This window comes from Lichenostomus cassidix, chromosome 1 (genome assembly GCF_008360975.1).
Source record: "Lichenostomus cassidix isolate B80296 chromosome 1, HeHo_3.0, whole genome shotgun sequence".
NCBI lineage: Eukaryota > Metazoa > Chordata > Aves > Passeriformes > Meliphagidae > Lichenostomus > Lichenostomus cassidix.
The window spans coordinates 8,465,154-8,485,082 of record NC_139479.1 but is presented as its reverse complement, the minus strand read 5'-3'; the positions used below and the strand labels follow the sequence as shown (position 1 = coordinate 8,485,082).

At 36.1% G+C, this 19,929-nt stretch overlaps 1 protein-coding gene across 1 annotated transcript in view; it reads right to left on the bottom strand.

Annotated features, from left to right (window-relative positions):
* The window catches only part of CFAP47 (cilia and flagella associated protein 47), a 255,123-nt gene that overhangs the window by 77,671 nt on the left and 157,523 nt on the right, over positions 1-19,929 (bottom strand). The window contains exons 52-53 of the mRNA XM_085049413.1: positions 2,563-2,738; positions 163-270 (exon numbers count right to left, since the gene is read on the bottom strand). Of these exons, the coding sequence (XP_084905539.1) occupies positions 163-270; positions 2,563-2,738 (284 nt within the window). The remainder of the gene's footprint in view (positions 1-162; positions 271-2,562; positions 2,739-19,929) is intronic.

The following is a 19,929-nucleotide window of genomic DNA, read 5'->3' as shown; positions in this document are numbered from 1 at the left end:
AAGCAAACCTACAGAGCTCTACCTACTATAGAAAAAAATTATCTGCAAGCTGCTATAGCAGACATAGAGCAACCTTCTGAGTTTTTTATATAAAATCTTCATATGTTTTTCATGACACTTAAAAGCAGTGACCCAGTCCAGTAGTATGAACTACTCACTTACCTTCCAAGTTCACATTTGACATCAGGCACCCCAGTTGGTGAAGGCTTCCCTACATTGAACTTCAGGGCATACCAAAATTCTCCCATCAGATCTGACCGGAACATGACACTAAAAACAGATACATAAGCTTAATATGACAGCTATTTCTTTTCAGATAATTTAAAAAAAAAACAAACAGATTAAAATTCAGGAAAAACCTAATGACTTCAACACAGTGAGTTCCTTAATTAGATCATATTTTTCCTCTAACACTTCTTGCTGGTAGCTGAATTGAGCTACCAAATCTAATAATATTTGGAATTACAGATGCAACAAAATCTCTTCTTCATCTTTCCTAAATGCTAGCACTAAAATTCATTTGTTGCTGGTGGGTTTTGTTTGTTAGCTTGCTTTTATCAAAAATAAAACTCAAATATATTTTAGCTTACAAGAGTAAGCTTTAATTTCATTTCAATGTCACAGTATTTTCTGTTCAGCCATTTTGAAGGGAAAAGTAACAGAAATACAATACACTAATTTTAAAAAGGAAAATTTTTTCAAAGCTAGTGATAAAAACTGAGGAATAGATATAGACATTCCTGTGAGCATGGCAAAGAGATACACTTCCAAGGAATATTTTATATATTGTTTTGATATACAATCAAGGGTTGTCATGACTGAAAATTGCTTGCTTCTAGGTGAGATATATGCAGCAATATATTTCTGTGACAGCCATTCTAATACACTTCTTTCCTACTGCAGAATTTCTTTCCTATTTCTTGAAGTTTTTTGAGTAGCAGAGTCATAATAACATTAAACCAAAGCACTGGAAGCGTATTAAAACTTAGAAGAAATGCACTGTACAAACCCATGACCCACTAAGGATGGATTCTTTCTCTAAATTATAGATAACAATGTCTATTCCATGACTTTACGGTTCCAGACTATCCCCTGAGCCAACAGAGCTTTTAAAGTGAGCATAAAAATCTCTAGGAAAGAATCAACCATTTGAAAAGGTACACCTGCCAAAATCCCTTTTCCAACAGCTCTTCCCAGCTGCTAACATAGCAAAGGAAGCAGAGCATGGCTTCAGAAAAGAAAGTTAATAGTGTGGATGTAATGTGGAAGTAGCTCTGTCCAGCTGTAACTGGAGTCCCTGAGAGCTGCTGCAATTTAAAGGAGCTATTAGAGACATCTAGAACAGAACTGCATACCCCCACTGACAATGTCCAGATGTGCTTTATGTCACCTCTGCATGTATCCCCTAAGCCCCTGCCTATCCATCAGCTGAGCCTAAAGTTTTGCCAATTAAAACAAACTTTTATTATTTGGAAATTCTGCACTTGAAAAATACCAGATATATTATGTGGTATGAAAAAAAAAATAAGCTCTATTCTCATCTGCAGCTTAGGAATGCATTATTTCTACAAGTTCCCACAGAATTAAACAAAAAAAACCCCAAAACCCCCCAAAAAACAATTTACTAGAGTTATAACAGTGCTCATTTTTATAAAACAGTATTATTTGAATCTGTATCACTCAATACCTGACATCAATCTGGTTTTTGGAAAAATCAATATAAGAAAATTTTAAAAAATTCGGAATGGAGTTTGACTTTGTAAATATTCTTTCAAAACTGGTCAGATATCTCTGCCCTCCTCTTAAATCACTACACCCACCCTCCTCCCCCTCCCCATATTTTGCCAGTCAATTAAGTTAATTGAAAATCAGGGAATTGTTTTTCAATCAGCCCTTTGACTAAATAATGCTTTGGTAACCAAATTCCAGGCAAATAAGCTTTGCAATTCTACACTGTTCAATTGCTTGCTGAATTGTTTTAGCTGAAGACCAAGAGGAAATCTGTCTTTTTATTGCTAATTATCATACCTGCACGGTTTCACTGGGATTTCCAATGTAATGAAAAATTTGTAATTTAAAACCTCTCCATATTAATTCAGTAGATCATTGTTAAGTAATGCAAGATTATGAAGGTAAATGGATTTAAGTGAAGACAGTTAAAGGGTTCTCCACTTGGTTTTAGTTATGTTTTTACAATCTCATTTCTTCTCAGAAAAAAAATGAAATTATGCTATTCCCTTTATAGAACTTAAAAATTTACAAAACTATTAATCTGAAGTTTTCAAGGAGGGCTTCTAACATTACGTCAGTTTCTAAAGCATTGTTCACCAAAATCTAGTGAACTAAAATAACAAGGAGTTATTCTATTGCTCATCAATAATGCTTTCCCCCTCTGTTTGGGATACAATACATTTAAAGCTGGAAATATTTTTAATTCAATTTATTAACTTTTGTGGGGCTTTTTAGGGCAATATTTTCTTCAGGCAACTACAGTTTCAGTTAAAGTAGTTCATTTATTAGTAAAACAGCCACAATCACAAGTATCAAAACTCTACAGCCTACCTTCCATTGAAATGCCCAAGAGCAGCTGGGGAAAACTGTAGGTGATATGAAAATGTTTGTTTGGGCTTAATAATGAAAGACGTTTCTCCAGAAAGGGATGGATGGTCCAGCAGCACACTCATCCTGAGATCTTCATTTGTAGGATTAATGATGGGAATATTAATTCCAACAGTATCCTAGAAGGAATTAAAAAACCCCAAAATCACAAAATTAATTATGAGCAATTACATGCAAAATATATTTCTCAAACAAGTGTAAGATGCTTACTCATTGTGTACACTCATGGAGACTCAGGCTGCACCTTTGCATGATGTGTGAATTAACCCAAAAAAAGCCAAGTTTCAGCAAGAAACATTTCAGACAACTTTCAAATTGTAAACTCCTTAATTCCATACATACAGAAAAGTCGAAATCCTCCTGGCTGGTGTGTGTTCTAACACTTCACCTTTCAAGACATGGCCAAGGCTTGCCAAAATACACCTTTTCAAGCCAATCTGCTGTAATCCCAACAAGGTAAAAACTCCAAGCTGTCTGCCAACAGCCAAGCACAGACAATTGGAAATGTCCACTTTGCCAGCTGGCAAACAATTAGGCTGAACTCTGCAGGCTCTGTTCCCTTAATTTATAAGTTACATCATAATACTTGATATTATACCAATACCACCACAATAAATATTCCCTCTCTCATTTCTTTAGGCCATTCCATCACTAGTGATCTCCATAGCTTTGTTTAAAGGGAAGGGCCATCTTTCCTTGACCATCTGGAAAACATGGATGCTATTAAAGATGCATATAAAATGCCAGCTACCGTAATAAAGCAGAGCCAAATTGTGACCTCATTAGATAAATATGCATCTTTTACAGGTGTAACACCTTTAGGATGAGCAGGAATTGGGCAGAGGCAGCTCACTCTGCACTGCTCCTACATTTCAGCAGAGTTCCCTTTGCTGCAAGGTTAGAAACAGTGTAAATTCATCCTCTGTGCCCTGTGTGTATAAATATCAATACACTTCAGGAAATAAAGCATTTTCAGTAGACCAGAATGAATATACTAATGAAGGAAGTCCACTGGGATAAGCCAGGAGTCACACCTGCAGTTTCAAATTCATATGTTTTATTCATATATATTCATCTATAGAAAATACACAAAGTCCAAAATTAAATATATGTATTTATTTTTCTGTACCTGTACTTATGTCTACCCCCTTTTTGGTCTCTTCCCTTTCCTCTAAGAAAGCAGTTTATTTCAAAATGTGTGTTGAGTTTTCTGGGGTTTTTTAACATATAGTGATTTGTTCCTCATAGCAAAATTATTCCATGTACTTTTCTTGTAAAAAGTAAATAATTCAATTGCAATATGAAAGGACAAAAATATAAAATTTCTATTAAAATTAATAACACACTAAAAATGAATATGAAATACTTTTATGACCCCACACAGAGCTGCCTCACACTGCTTTGAGCTTGCCTATGATTTGCTAAATTTCTATATATTTACATTTACAGACAATGACTACTGGAATATACATAAAACATATTTAATGTTCTACAGATGGCAAGATTACCAACAATTTAAATCATTTAAGTGCCTTGCATTGGTAAAATGGGATTTAAATTTGCCATAAAATATTTTAAAGCTCAGATTAATAGTTTTTACTGGTGTAAACAAGTTTCTAAATCTATCTACCATTTTATTGCTAAAGGCTTCATAACAATTTTATAGTAAAACATTTACATGCTGTGTTGAAGAAATACTTTTACAGAAAAAATGAAATACAGGACAGTTGATTTAGGAAAAAAGCATCAACTACCAAAGAAATCTTTTTAGTTTTGTACACAAAGGAAATTTTACATTGCCAGTGTTAGCATAATATAAAAGAGTGTTCTCTTGCCAGTATAAAATGAATGCTAAAGACTATGTATTTCCCTGGAATTTCCCAGGAAATTTGCCTGAAATTGCCATACACATTTCAATGATCTGCTACTTCATAGATGGTAATGAGAGCAGATGTATATTTATCAGCAGAATATATATATAATTTGTACTTTTTTTTTTTTTTACATTTCTAGGCCTTATTGGATTGTTATGGAGACATAGAACTAGGATAAATAACAAAATGCCCATACAATTGCTAAGAGTATTATTTTTCTTGAAATTACCATTTTATCAGACAGAATGTGAAAGGAACATCACAGGCAATTTCCAAACACATTTATAGTCATTAATTTAGTTCCACATTTCAGTGTTGAGTATTTTATAAACATTTTGACAGAGAAGAAATGTAAAAGTTGAAAAAAGAAGAAAATTAATCTCTTTCCTCAAACTATTTCTTATATCAAGGCTGCCAGTGCCCTTTTTTTTATTGCCTATTTTGTGCAATATGTCATGCTATTATTCCTTCAGAATTTTCTGTGACCCACTTTTTTGTCCAGTGCAGTCATGTAAAATAAGCTCACATGAGTTAAAATGAAATAAAAATAAATGTATATAGGAGATAATATTTATTCTCTAGGGAAATTGAAAAAACAATTGATTTCTAAACACTCAATCCTGCATTAACAACCTAAGGCATAGGTGTAAGACTTTCTAAATCAAAATTTGTTTCAAAAGATGCTCTCCGTCATCAGTTGATCATTTGTGATATTTCACCTTTTTGCTGAAACATTTTTCTGACATATTTTACACCACAGATTTTGTCATCATCATTCTTTTCTCTACATCCTTCCATGAGCAACTGGACCTCATTTATTTAAGTCCATAATATTCAATTTTACTTTTATTAATGTATACACTGCGCTGAACTATCAACTAATCCTCAGAATTCTGAGTTCAACTTGCAGGAAGATGGACTCATTCTACAATTACTGTGCATAACAATTCTCTGTGTTCCATCTTCAGTAATAATCCTACTCTCACCATCAGCAGGTGTCAATAAAAGCACTCCCTGGCAAAATGTCTAAGAGACTGACTACAACTCTTATTCTTTAGAAGAATGGTTTCCATTAAAAGTCTGTTTCATTGAGAAGATGACATTCATTCCACATTGTTTGCAGCTTCTTCAATCCATAGACCTTGAGGTGAAAGCATTTGTATTTGCTAATGAGTTTGCCAGGCTATGACTATAGAAGCAAATTTTCAAGTCAAGTAAGCAGCAAGAAAGTTATTTTTATAGGCCTGGTGAGATAATACAGCAGAAATGCTTCCCTTTGTATGTCATTGTCCAAATAGCTGTTTTTCCACATGGACAAGCAACAAGTGCCTTCTTTCTCTGCACTGCACCTGATGACAAGCAGGAATGGCTTACTCAAAGACTGAACTTGGAATGGTGGCAATCTTATTGAAGAAATAGATCTTGGCCTTCTCTCTTCCACAGACTCAAAATGATCAGAGCTTTAAACATGCCCATCAGTGTGTCTATATGGGAATTCTTTCTATATCTTGGAATATGGCTATATGGCTCTTCTTTTCTTGCAGGGTTGTGAGGCTACAGAACTACAGCATTGCCATTATCTTGATACTGTATTTTCACATTTTACTTGGCATATTTTGCCTTACAAAATATCAGCTTTCAAAAAGGCACCAACTGTTCATCAGCAGCGAAGTCCATCAGAACAGCAAATTGAACTGCTTGAAGTCTAGGACTAAACACCTTAAGCAAATTATATATTTGTAAAACTTGCTTAGTAAGGAATCAATTCTTATTACTATTGCTGTGCAGGAAATTAACTAGAAGGAAAAAATGTGGACAGGACATTTAATATCAGAAGCTAATAGGGCAATGAGTTTCAGGTTTAAATTTACATATAAATTTACATAGAAAAATCACATGGAATTTAATTTCTTTAAGCTGTAATGTGCATTAGTGCCTAAGTAATAATGCCCTGAAACAGAATACAGCAATGATTAGTTCATAAGTTATTACAATAATTCTAAGCTCACTAACTAAAAATTACTACACTGTTAACCTCTTAATGGGGGCTAGACATTGCACCAAGCAAACTGGGAAAACAATGTTTCGCAAGAGATGATTACAAAAACATTTTTCTGAAATTAAAGGAAGAGCTGAAAAAGCATTATATTTTACGTCTGAATCTATGATGTCCTCAGCTCTGCCAGAAGATACCACAACCCACACAAAACTGGTATTACAATAATTTCTGGCACACATAGGAAAAACTAATGAACTAAATAATATGCACATATTTGGACTTTCATGTAAAGATTGATAGAAAAAGTTGTATCAAAGATGAGTTGAATGCTAAGAGAAGTGCTATTTTAAGATAATTTTAAGAAGCATACCTGACAAGGGGATATAGACTGACTCAAAGTAAAATTAATATCCCAAATTCCCACAACTGAGAAAGTAATAACTACGCTTACATCTTAATGAATATTTTTTTGAATTTGAAATCAAGGGCACCTCTGCATCCATGGAGACTGAAGTTCAGTAACTCTCCATCCTCCTGAGACCACAAGCAGATTTCCTTCTGAGATCCAGCAGTGTTAGAAGAAGAAATTACCAATTACAGCTACTTTTTGCCAACACTTATATTGAAGGTTGGCACTTCCAGTGATCAGCTCAGCTGCCTTAATCACCTCATACAGTAACCTGGCTTATCAAAGCTCAGCTGGGTTTGAGAGCCCTACTTAAAAAATGTAAGAGTAAGTTAATCTTTTACATACCAGAATCAGTGGGGAGGGAGATCACAGAATCATAGAATATTTGGGTTGGAAGAGACCTTAAATGTCATCTAATTCCATGGGCAGGGACACCTTCCACTATCCCAGCTTGCTGAGAGCTCCATCCAGCCTGGCCTTGAACACTTCCAGGGATGGGACAGCCACAGCTTCTCTGGGCAACCTGTGCCAGTGCCTCACCACCCTCACAGGAAGAAACTTCCTGCTAATACCCAATTAAACCTACTCCCTTTCAGTTTGAGGCCATTCTCCCTTATCCTGTCACTCCAGGCTCTTGTAGAAAGTTCTTCTCTGCCTTTCCTGTAGGCTCCCTTCAGGCACTAGAAGGCCACATTTATGTGACCCCTAAGCCTTTTCTTCCAGGCTGAACAATCCCAATTCTCTCACTCTTTCCACACAGGAGAGATGCTCCCTTTAATCATCCTGGTGGCCTCCTCTAGACTTGTTCCCAGAGGACCCCAGAGATGGAGGCAGCTTGCAGGTGGGGTTTCACCAGAGCAGAGCAGAGCAGCAGAATTCCCTCCCTCCCTCACCTTCTTTCTGCCAACACTGCTGTTGATGCAGCCCAGGACACATTTGGCTTTCTGGACTGCAGAAATCTGGGCTTCTTCTGATATCTGACACTGAATTAATGGAATGAAGGACCAAATTAATCTTCAGAAGATTTTATAGGAAAATCATTTACACCTACTTTGTCATCAACATTTTTGGAAAGCATGACTCAGCAAGTGACAGATTTCAATACAGCACCTATTCATCATTTTTATGGGTCACTTTGCTGTGCAGATACTTGCACATAATATATGAGGTGCCAATGATGGAAAACGGTTTGAATCAAATCAATAGATGTATTTACAGTTCTTGGACAATAGGATTATTTTGGGTGATGTAAATCCAGGCTGCATCTCTCAAAAACAGACATTTCTCTCTTTTTCAGGGTGTCCTGTCTCCTTCAGAAACTGTCATACACACAACACAAAAACTAAATAGTTAAGGTCAGCATCAGTCAATAAAAAGCACTACAAAGTGCAGCATTTCCAAGTGAGAAATATACTGTTCTTAGATAATGAAGTCAAGGAAGTTATCAGTGACTACTGCATTTTCAAAAAGTCAGCTATGTCTCATGTAACTGTAATATGCAAACTCTTTGCAAGCATGAAATCACACTGTTGCCCAAAATCAGCCTTAAAATAGTGACAACCAATATCTGTGACCCTTTATTTCAGGGAAGTTAAGGAGATGCAAAAATTAGGGTACTTTCAGTTTCCAAATATCCTCTGATGTATCAGGTAGAGAATTAGCAAAACCTATCTTTTTCAATCATTTCTCTCTGATCTAGACTAAATCTCACCCTCAGAGATCTTTGTGAATGTAATTCAGGATAAATATTTAAGTAAATCTCTGTCACTCCCTTATTTACCAAAGAACTGCACTACTATCCCTGGACTCTGAATGTGTACAGCACTGCAAGGTTTAGTTCCTGAACTAATTGCATCTGTACATATAATGCTACAATAGTTAGCTGCAGTTATTTTCTGCTGGTCTCACCAGTTTTTTTTCAAGTGCCACATCAAGTCACAGTAATGCCATAAATTCATAAGTCAAATGGACTAGAACATACTTTGGAAGGCTTGGTGAGTGCTGACAATCTCTGCATATTCATAAGGAAGTCAGCAACTGAAACCATTGAATTACTTCCAGGAATTTAATATAATTTAAATAACCTATCAGTTTAATACTGGATTAATACATAGATTAACTGTCCTGGATTGAAAACTTGATGTGATGAGGTCAGAAATCTCCACCTGACATGACAGTACAAACATGACAAAGTCTGTATCAGTGAAATGCTGACTCTCAGCTCACTCAGAGCTTACCAGGAAAAAGCAATGGCCAACACTGCCCACATTCCAGTGCTTCAAAGACTTCCAGAAATACTTGCTAAAAATAAACTTACAACCACCTATCAGAACCTAATGGTAGAATAGCAGCAGGGATTAATTATTACACTATTTCCATCAACTTTAAAGACTCCTGCTAAATCTGGAAGCAAATATTCTACTATGTAACTCTACTCACAGCTCAGGCTGGTATGAGCTAAATAAAAGTATTTCTTTACTTTAAATGTAGTAACCAACACCAATAATACCTCATTTTATTGAATTTTACCTCATCCTAATGAGGTAATTTACATCTCAGCTACACCATCTACCATCAAGTTACTCAATCAGTGGAGGTAAAATGCTAATTAATTTGACTGTCTTAGATCTTGCACCTACTGTGACTCCCTCATTCTGTAGGCCTAAAAATAGATTTTTAAGGAAGCATTTCTTCACAGTTTAAAGGACTGATACCACAATTATTACTGGCAAAATAAAAACATGTAGTGGTAGAGATAATTCTAGTAGAAAGCTAAAATTGTCAGGGTTTCTACTGAGAAAATCTTTTTCTCCTGAATTTTCTAGGAGTAAAATGCCTCTAATAAAATCTTTCCCTTCTAGATTCTAGACACTTGTTCATTTTTAAATCCAACTTCTATTTTTTGTTTTTCTCTGCAGTCTCAGGAAGCAGAGAGTATTATAATACGGAGAGAATTTCTTAAACATTCATAGCTTTTCTGAAAACAGAAACATATAAATCAAAAGGAACAATCTCTGTAAGTTATCTCATTCTATGCCTTACTATGACTTATAAGATCAGATAAACTTTGAAAACAGCCTCATTGCTAGTTGTTTCTCCAAGAAAAGTTAACTTTTAAGTCCTTAAGGTTTGCTCACAGATTATTGCCTCACATGAAACAAATGCTGCATTATAAATATTGACTTGTATGTATGACATGCTAGAGATATCTGCAGTCTGTCCCACACATTCCCTTAGCAGTTATTCTACAAGAGTAATACAAGCTCACTACATCACAGGAAATGTTTATAAATAATATATTTTTATTGACTAGCATCTGTTACCAGAACCTCTTAAGAAGCAAAAATTAGAGCAGACTGGAGCAAGGCCCACACTTGCACTTCCCTGGCTCTCTGCAGTCTGAGTACTTCTGCTTCAACCAGAAAGAAGCCTCTCTGTCTGTATGGGGAAGATGCTGAGGAAAGTGTTTATTAGAGAATCATGGATCTATGAATCATAAAGGATATAAAGCCCTTTAAATGCTGATTTCTCCACATTTCTGTCTGCTCAGTTATGAATACCTGGCAGATCACCTTGTGAAGGAAAGAATTGCTAATACAATCACCTGAAATATACTTTATTTTTGGCATATCCATATATTTGGACATGAGCCATTATTTCATCCTCTAACTTTTATATAGTAAAAGCTATCTCCTGAGGTTTCAACTTCAAAACTTGGGTAAGTATCAATGGAGTGGTTTTGAATTGTTGTATTCATCCTACAGTGACATTCAGCAGTGTAGTTACACAGAACATACCTGCTGCATTCATTTTTCTAGACTGCCAAAACTCAGAAGTTTAAATGTTGAAACCAGTAATGGGAATGTCCCACCTATGCTTAGATCTGCATGTAAACAGCAACACTGTGCCAGTGAACTTTTAAAAGCACCACAAGGAGCTCAGAAGCAGTGTAAGAGTGGTCTGGGAGATTTTACAAGCAGCAGCAGAAGTTTCAACTCACAAGAACAAGTCTCGTGGAAGTGGGAGTGGGCAACATGCTTCAGCGATACATTACAAACTTTGGGGTACTCATGTGGTTCTAAAGGACTTGTGAGTGAGAGAAAAAAAAGACAGTTTTGGCAGAGAAAAGACAAAACTATTGTCTCCACACTTGTGTGGAAACCAAACTCAATCCCTTGCAGGCATTTGGTTTTATTAAAGCAGAAACTAATAATTCACTGTTCGGAACAGACCTTCCCCTCTGGCTTATCTCCTGCTGTACAGATCCTGCTTGGAGCTCACATATTAGATATTTCCTCTCAAGACAGAAAATACTACTTTTCAAATACATGGATGGATTAAAAACTCTCTTGGCTCAGTGAACCGGTGATATACACTTAGAATTTTCTCCATGAAACTGACACGAGTAATTGCTTAAAGCAATAACTAACAGCCTTTTAGACACTTTAAATATATAAAAACTTAAGAATCACCTTCGCTCTTGACCCTTACATTCAGCCTGAATAAATTCATTAGAATATTTGCAAGGCAAAGTAACTCTTGCAGTTTATTTTTTATAAACAATCTGAGATAATGGAACTAAATTTACCACCGTAAGTTACGCCTCTGTAATACTGTTACAAATTAGGAAATACAAGTAAACACCAAAGTAAAATATGGTAACATTGTTTAATTGTAACTTGTTACAATGTTGTCAGTGTTTGATGGTGTTAATAATTATCGATTGATAAAAATAAACAGTATGGTTGTTTTCTCTGCATTTTGAACTAAAAATACATGCAAATGTACAAACAACTCATAATTACTGGAAGTGTTATTTAATTACTGAATAATTAACATTAAAAAATTTTAATTTGAATTCTAACTTCCTTCTTTCGCAGATGGTTCCTTTGAACTGTTAAAATTCTTTTTAAATTATCCTTTCTAAATCCCAGAGAATTATATAAATGATTCCTGAGAAAATATTCTCTACCTCCTTCCATGTGAAATGAGTAGTGCTGATTTTTACTCCCCATTTCTCTCAAACAGTTTTAGCTGGAATTTGTTCACCAGAAATATTTGCTGCAGGGAGTAATTTTATGACCTTTAGGTTAGCTACTTTTATACACATAGGTCTGCAGATTCAACTAAGGTAGTCTCTACAATCACTGAGATTAGCTTTTCTTTAGTCTTCTAAGGTTTTAGTTACAATGATTTCCATCTGCCTTAACATCAAGAATTCAAATCAAGCAGCCAATTATTTTTTAAAAGGATGAAGAACAGCCTGCAGACAGTAACAGACACTGCTCCCTCGTTCCTACTGAGGATGATGATTAAACAAGTGCTAGAGATTGTCACATTTACACAGTCATTGCTTAATCTGATTTAAATAGAAGAGGAAAGATCTGGATTCCTATTTCAATAGGCCAAACCATCTACAATAGGTAGGGTTGTAGCCTAAAGTAAAAACATCCAGTAAAACTGCTTAACTTAAACCAAGTCATTCCTGAGTTAATGGCATTTTTCAACACAGCATTTGTTTTCAAATCAAATCCTCAATCAACCAGCTTTATATACTTGCTTGAAGTTCCTGATTCAGGTGCTGAGAATATTTGTATGTGTGGATTAACCTGCTGCTCACTGTAATGATATAATTGAATTATCATTGGCTGTTTCAGGAGTTGTGCATGCTGTCCACAGAAATCCAGCAGACAAAGAAAAACTAGCTGCTTTAACCCACATTCTAGAGATGCACAATCATAAAATTTATTCGAATTTCTCTCCAGAGTTTTAAATAGTATTCTGATCATGGGAACACAGCAATATTATTTTGGAGAAGCAGGGATATTCATACACTTTTTGGGAGCAGTAGGACCCCTGCCAAAGTAGTCTTAAAGACAGAGCTTCCATTTATACAGATGGACAACCTTCATAGGAATTAAATTAATAGCAAAGATCCCTTCTTCCTATTCCTTCATCTTACGCAAGGAAAACAAAGAGTTCTCACTAAGTCACATTATTCACTGAGGGGAAAAACAGTGCTGTAGCACCAATTTTCTTGGCAAGTCTGAAAAATGGCAGGACAGGTTTAAAGGTTAGACTTCTATGGAAAAAAACATGGAATGCCACTTTTAAGAGCCTGCAAACATAGTTGGAAAATTTATACTTAAATACTTTTTTTTTAGAAATTCTCACTGTTCTCTTTCAGGTTCCTCTCATTTTTATTACCAAAAAAAAAAAAAAAACAAAAAAAAACCCCAAAACAAAACAAAAACCACCAACAAACACAAATAAACATAAAAATCCCACCCAGCTTGAAGAGTGTCTATACAGCCATGTTTTGCCTTGAGCAAAAATCAAGTATAAGTTCCTAGCATTGATAGAAAAACAGGGAACAGAGTTCAAACATTACCTTTTCCTCTCAATAATGTTACTGAACTACCTAATTCAATCTGTACTCCAGGTACCATCAGTAAGCAATTTTTTCTTAAAAATCACTTTTTCCATGGACTTGCTGTGTTTAATGGTTGAGGAAAAAGCCCTCTTGTTTTGATTCCTAAGCCCCAGGGAAGCAACAGCAGTGATGGACTAAGGGAATTGGTAGTTTCATTGTACAAGGCCACTCTCCTTCTTCACATAACAGGTATTTTTCATAGATATGACCATTTATCCAGATGAAACATCCCCTCTAAATACTTGGTTTAGAGCTAACCTCACATTTTTGTTCCATGGAAATTGGTGACAGCTCAGATGTCATTTTGTGATCTACATTAGCTATTATATCACAGAACTGATTATTCATCTGTAGGGACAAGAGGAGGGGGTTGGCAGCTGCTATACATTTATTTTAAAAATCACCTACATTTTTGTATTTCAAATAATTTACCTTTCTTTTTCGTTTTTTTTTTTTAATGGCTATACAAATATGCTCTGGTCTGAATGTCTGAATTATTTGCCAAACTGCTTTTAGTTAGAGTGATTAATAATTACTACCTTCTCAAATTTGTTTTTCCTCCCACCAACCATGTTGCCATGGTTCTTTTACAGAATGATACTTTTTATACCACCAATTGTCATGAAAGCATATGACAGAAATTAAAAAATCCCAGGGTATGATTCATAACTTCAGGTTACTCAGTTTCTGAGAACATGATCCAAGTATCAGCCATATATAACAATATTCAGACCACAGTTTTGCTTAGGATTTATGAAAAATTAATGTAGCACAGCTATGAAAACAGCATGTCACTGTCAACTGCCACGTTACATAATTACAAAACATTCTTAATTATATGCTTTTTACTTTTAAATAAATAAAAAATTAATAACTGACACATAACTTAGATTCTAAGTTGGTTCTGCTCTAACACTAGTGGTATTTGCAACACAATCTCTACATTATACCTGAGAATTGACATGATTCAGTTACCACAAAACGCAAAGTCCTGCTAAAATAAACAGGATACAGGGTTTTTTGACAGGAAGGCTGACAAAGATTTGGTTGCTCTGCTCTGTCATAGCAGGAGGAGATGCAGAGCAGAGCAGGTGGTGTGAGGACTCAGCCTCCACACCCTGTGATTGCCCACCAATGCTTTGAGTGGTTTTCTTTCACTCCCATGGAATTAAACACCCATCAGTGGTTGATGGAGAACATTAGATGAGCACGTGGAAGATATTCTCCATTTAAATTACACCCAAACCAGATGGATTTCATCCACTCCAGCAACTGCTGTGGGATACAGATGAAGGAGTAGTGAGTTTGGACAATCAGGAGAGACACCCAAAACCCACACCATTTCTGAGTACTGAAAGTTTAACACAGATGCATCTTTTCTTGTGGGTTCCCTTCAAATAGTTAAACAGAACAAGGAAAGGTGCCAGGGAAAGGTATGACCTAGGGAAAATTAATGCATCTTTTCTGAGATCTCTCACTGTTGTGCCTCTCTGTAAAACGACTATAGATTTAAAACAGACTGACATCTCCCACTGATAAATTCCACTTCTGCAGTCCCCAAAGCATGATTCCCAAGTTCTAAAGATCTGCCAAGGGTTTTGAGGGGAGCTATTTCTTGAGCCAATATATTCTGTGAGAAGAAACAACACTGAGTTGGCAAGAGTGCTACTTCTGATCTACAACTTGTAAACCCATTAGAAGATAAAACCATTTCTGTGTGAGAAGAGTTTGAGGAGTACCACAGAATTGTTTAGCTTGGACAGAACCTAAAAGATCGTCTTGTTCCAACACCCCTGTCATGGGCAGGTCTTTCTCTAGACCAGATTGCTCAAAACCTTTTCCAACCTGGCCTTGAACACTTCCAGGGATGGGGCATCCAAAGCTTCTCTGGGCAACCTGTGCCAGTGCCTCACTACCCTCACAGGAAAGAATTCTTTCCTTATATCTAATCCAAACCTACTTTCTCTCAGTTTACAGTTATCACCCCTTGACTAACCACTACATGTTCTGTCATAAGTCCCTCTCCAGCTCTCTTGTATCTCCCTTTAGGCACTGGAAGGCTGCTTGAACCCCAACTCTCACTCTGTCCTTACTGGGGAGGTGCTCCAGCCCTTGGACCATCTCCATGGGCTGCTCTGGACTCTCCCCAACATCTTCACATCCTTCTTATTCTGGAGATCCCTGAGCTGGACTCAGCACTGCAGGTGGGGTCTCACCAGGGCAGAGCAGAGGGGCAGAATGCCCTTGCTGTACCTGCTGCCCACACTGCTGTTGATGGAGCCCAGGCAGGAGTGGCTTTGTGGGCTGCAAACACTCACAGCTGCTCTCATCCACCAACACCCCAAATTCCTTCTCCTCAGAGCTGCTCTCAGTCCATGACCTGCCCAGCCTGTATTTGTGCTTGGGATTGCCCTGAGCCAGGTGCAGGACCTTGTACTTGGCCTTTTGAACCTGATGAGGTTTGTACAGGAAATACCTAGAATCCATAATGAATTGGAAAAGCTGTCAGGTACTGATGAACAACAGTCTGATCTAGCTTGTGCCATCTGGATGTCACTAACAGAGTAAACACCACAGAACTATTCAAATATACGTTAGGATTCTTTTTAAAGTAAAATATATATTTGAAAACACACTTCTGCTTCCTATACTACCTCCACTCTCACAAGTTTGTTCCTTTGCTTTTGTGATTTATTAGACTGCCACAGGATGGTCTAGACAAGACAAAATGAAATAAAAATGTTAATACTTTATACGGGAAAAATGAATAAATTCCTGAGCAGGTTATGATCACAGAGTATACTTTCTCCCTTTTCCCCTGAACTAGTTTTTAGCTGATCTCTTTTAACAGAGTTGATGATCTTTTTCAGGGTGAAATACAATCTGAAATTTGCATTGGTAGAAGGAGAGCCAAAGCTGACAAGTTTCCACATCAATCTCCTTTACCTCATGCAGTTCAAAACAGAACAATTTTGTAAAATTATAGAATAAGAATGACACCTAGCCAATCTGAAATTTCTTTACTGGACTAATCTCAGGACAGTGCTATGGAAATGTTTCTACACATAGCAGAATCGATGGAGCATTAAATGACTGTGGGGAAATGTTCTCTACAGGCCAACAGAGACAACTGCCCACACTGGCTCTCCAGGTGGACTGAAAGGCAAAGGACAGGGAAGAAAGACAAATATTCTTGGAATTTAAACTGGTTTCTTTCATTATGACAGCTGGCAAAAAGAGCTTGAATCTGGGCAGTGACTGATGAAGTTGTAAGGTAAAGTTGGAGGTGCTCATTATAAGCAGCACTAGGATTGACTGGGTTATTTCAGTATAACCAACATTTGATAATATCCCTCCTCTGAAACAGCCTTACCACCTGTGCACTTGTAAGGGTTCCCCTGATTACAAAACTTGAACAATCCTTCACAGCTGGAATGCATCCTTACAATCTATCCAGGCTTCACCAATGATCTATTTTCTCTTAACATACACAGAACTTAGAAAATAAACCTGCAGCTGGATACTCTCTCTCCATTTCAGTAAGGTTATTCTTATTGTTATTCTTATTGTTATTCTTATTTCTGCAATGGTTGAGCACTGGATTTCAGAGCATTCAGGACTTGGATTAGAAAAAAAGATCTAGATCAACAAGCTATATGCTTTGGAAAATCAATCATTTTAAATGAAAATCAGAAATCATGTACCAATCTGTCCAGGCTGGGAAAAAACCCAGCCAAACATGAAAACACCCAGCCTTCCCCCCTCAACCCAAAAAAAACAAAGCATCAACAACAACAAACAAACCAACACAACATAAACAAAACAGAAACACAAACCCCAAAAGCCTGGAGAGGAAAATGAGAAATAAATCTATCTTCAAGAAGTTTAACTGAACACTGAAAAAACAGACTGTCATCCATTCCTTACTTGGAAATAGAAGCATGTCCAATTATTACAACAAAAGTTAAAATCAGTATTTGATTCTGCTATTTGCAAAGTAATGGTGTCATGCATTTATCCAACACAGGAGATACCAGGAGTACTAATGACCACAGAGAAAAAGTGAGAAGTGAAGCTGCTTCTCTGTCCCAAAACCTCTAAACATAACAATATTAAACAGCACTAACAATACTAAGAGCCAAGTTTGTCACAATTTTTCCTTTTTAACTATGATTTCCCTCAGAGAAAAAATGAACACCCAGATAAAACGAAAATGAGATTACATTATTCTTCTTTTTCAAATGTTGTATTGATCTTTAAAGCATTTTGTGGTGGGCATTCTAGCAGCCACATGGACCAAAAAATTTAAATATAATTCAATTTAGAGACAGGTGTGTTTCAAATTAGGGGGTTAGTGTCTTTCTATGTAAAAAAATAGGAAAAAGCTATTCTCTTTTAAATTGAGAAAGCTATTTCCTTTACTTCCTTTAAAATATGGGTCAATTCTTAGGTCTTCACTGAAATCCATTTCATATAGTCACAAGACATGCTGAACTGGAAAGGACCCATGAGGATCATTGAGTTCAACTCCTAACTATTTCAGTTATAACAGGTCAAAAGAGTTTAACAAAACTTGAGCAGCATAAAACTGATTAGTTAAATTTATCAAACCCAATCTCCACTTTGAATATTAGGTTGAGAGAGAACATATCTAAAAATGATAGCTAATGAGATGGGTCTCAACAATGGAAAAATGCAAATTTAAAATATTTTGTTAAAAACTGGAGTTAAACCAAATTATCTCTAAGCCTTTCAGATACCTATCTGCAGATACACTTTGATATTGAAATTTTGCACCTTAAGGATGTTAAGACAGAAGAGCAACAATGCAAACCAAAGGTAAAGGTAACTGGAAAATCCTGCGTTGTTCCAATTCAAGATCAATAATCTAATCAGAATTAAGCATTATGCAAAAGACAGATGAAAGCATGTGCAATACTCCTTGGCACAGAAAATTATGAGGAAATTAAATGAGGATGGAGACATAATGGATAAATTTGGGGTGGGGGCAGTACAGATCTAAGTGTGGTATTTCTTTTGTTTCTGATGTTTCAGAAGTCTGATCATTTGTGCAAGACAGAACAGTACTTTTGGCATGCTGAAGATAAATTTGTGTTGCATTTGATGATGAGATTCAGCTATAACTAACATACAAAAGCAGTGTTATTGGTATTTTAAATTAAATGCTGCTAATCCTCTTCATTCCAAGGGCCAGGAAGGAAGAAGACTCTGAGGTCAAAAAGAGATCAATGTATTCATTAAATCTGACTCACTGATGTAGCAGATGTACCAGGTGTCTATGCTTTTTAAATATTTATCAGCTTTTGAAGCAATTTCAAGTTCTCACCTTTACAAGACTCTGTCTACTGTTTTCACTAGTAAGAACTTCCAATGTTTTATTACTCTCATTACTGGAACATTCCATGCAAGATTAAATAATTCTCAGATGTTAATTTTTGGCTGCTAGCTCTTGAGCATGTTGGTCATCAAAACTGAGATATCATCACTAAATATTCTTTAGTGAATGATCACATTCCTTCTCCATTTTTTCTTTGGCACACTAAGTTGATAGAGCTATTTAACATTCACATGACAAGGCCTGCTTTTCCAATCCCCCAAGCTTTTAGATTCCTTTGATTTTCTTCCAGTATTTCAAAACAATTTTTAACCTACACGAATCAGACGTGTGCACATTCTAATAACAGTTCCACCATCATTATTTGCTTTCTTTTGGTGTCTGACCATTCTTCAGCAGTCAAGGACTGTATTGGTTCTCTTTCCTGGTGTCACACTGACAGTTCTACTGAGACATTAGCTAGGATAATCCCATTCACTTACATCAGAGGCAGAAAGCTCTCACACTCCAAAATTAAGTGCCTGGCATGTAACCAGTAAATTCAGCAATCACAATTCCATAATAGTAACCACATGTTATTATTTGCTAGTCAGAAATATTCATTTCATCTTCCAAATTCATTAACAATAAAAAAAAATTAATACATTTTCCACAGAAATCTGAAAAAGAAGTATAGTTATTTCTTTACCTCCTTTAACTTCCTAGAAAGGAATTATCTGAAATTTGAGGTCAAGAATTGCAATGCCCTGAACATTGCAGAAGAATTTTGTACTTTCATGTGGTTTTTGCAAGTTTGCACATTTCCATTTGATTAAAATTTTTAGGAAGAGTTCAAAAGTACCTTGAGAATTTCTCATACAATAGGAGTCAATAGTGTACTTCTATTACAGCTTTCCCTTTTACCACTTCAGAGTATTTTCAGATCAGAAAATGATACAAGGCAATGCATGATCCTGTGGGACAAACCCTACACTATTCTTTTCAAGGTCTCAAATCGCAAACTCTTTTAGTCTACCTTTTATATTTCTTACTAGCACCAGACACCTCCAAGCATACTCATGCAACACAAGACTTTGAAAACATCATCATCTGTTTCTCTTCCCTACAGAAGCTCACAGTCAGGATACTGAACTTCAAGGAATGAAGAGCAAACCTGAAGGCATAGCTGAACAATGATATTTAAATATTTTCAGGAGTACTTACTGAATTTGGATTTTTCCCCCATATGAGCACATATAA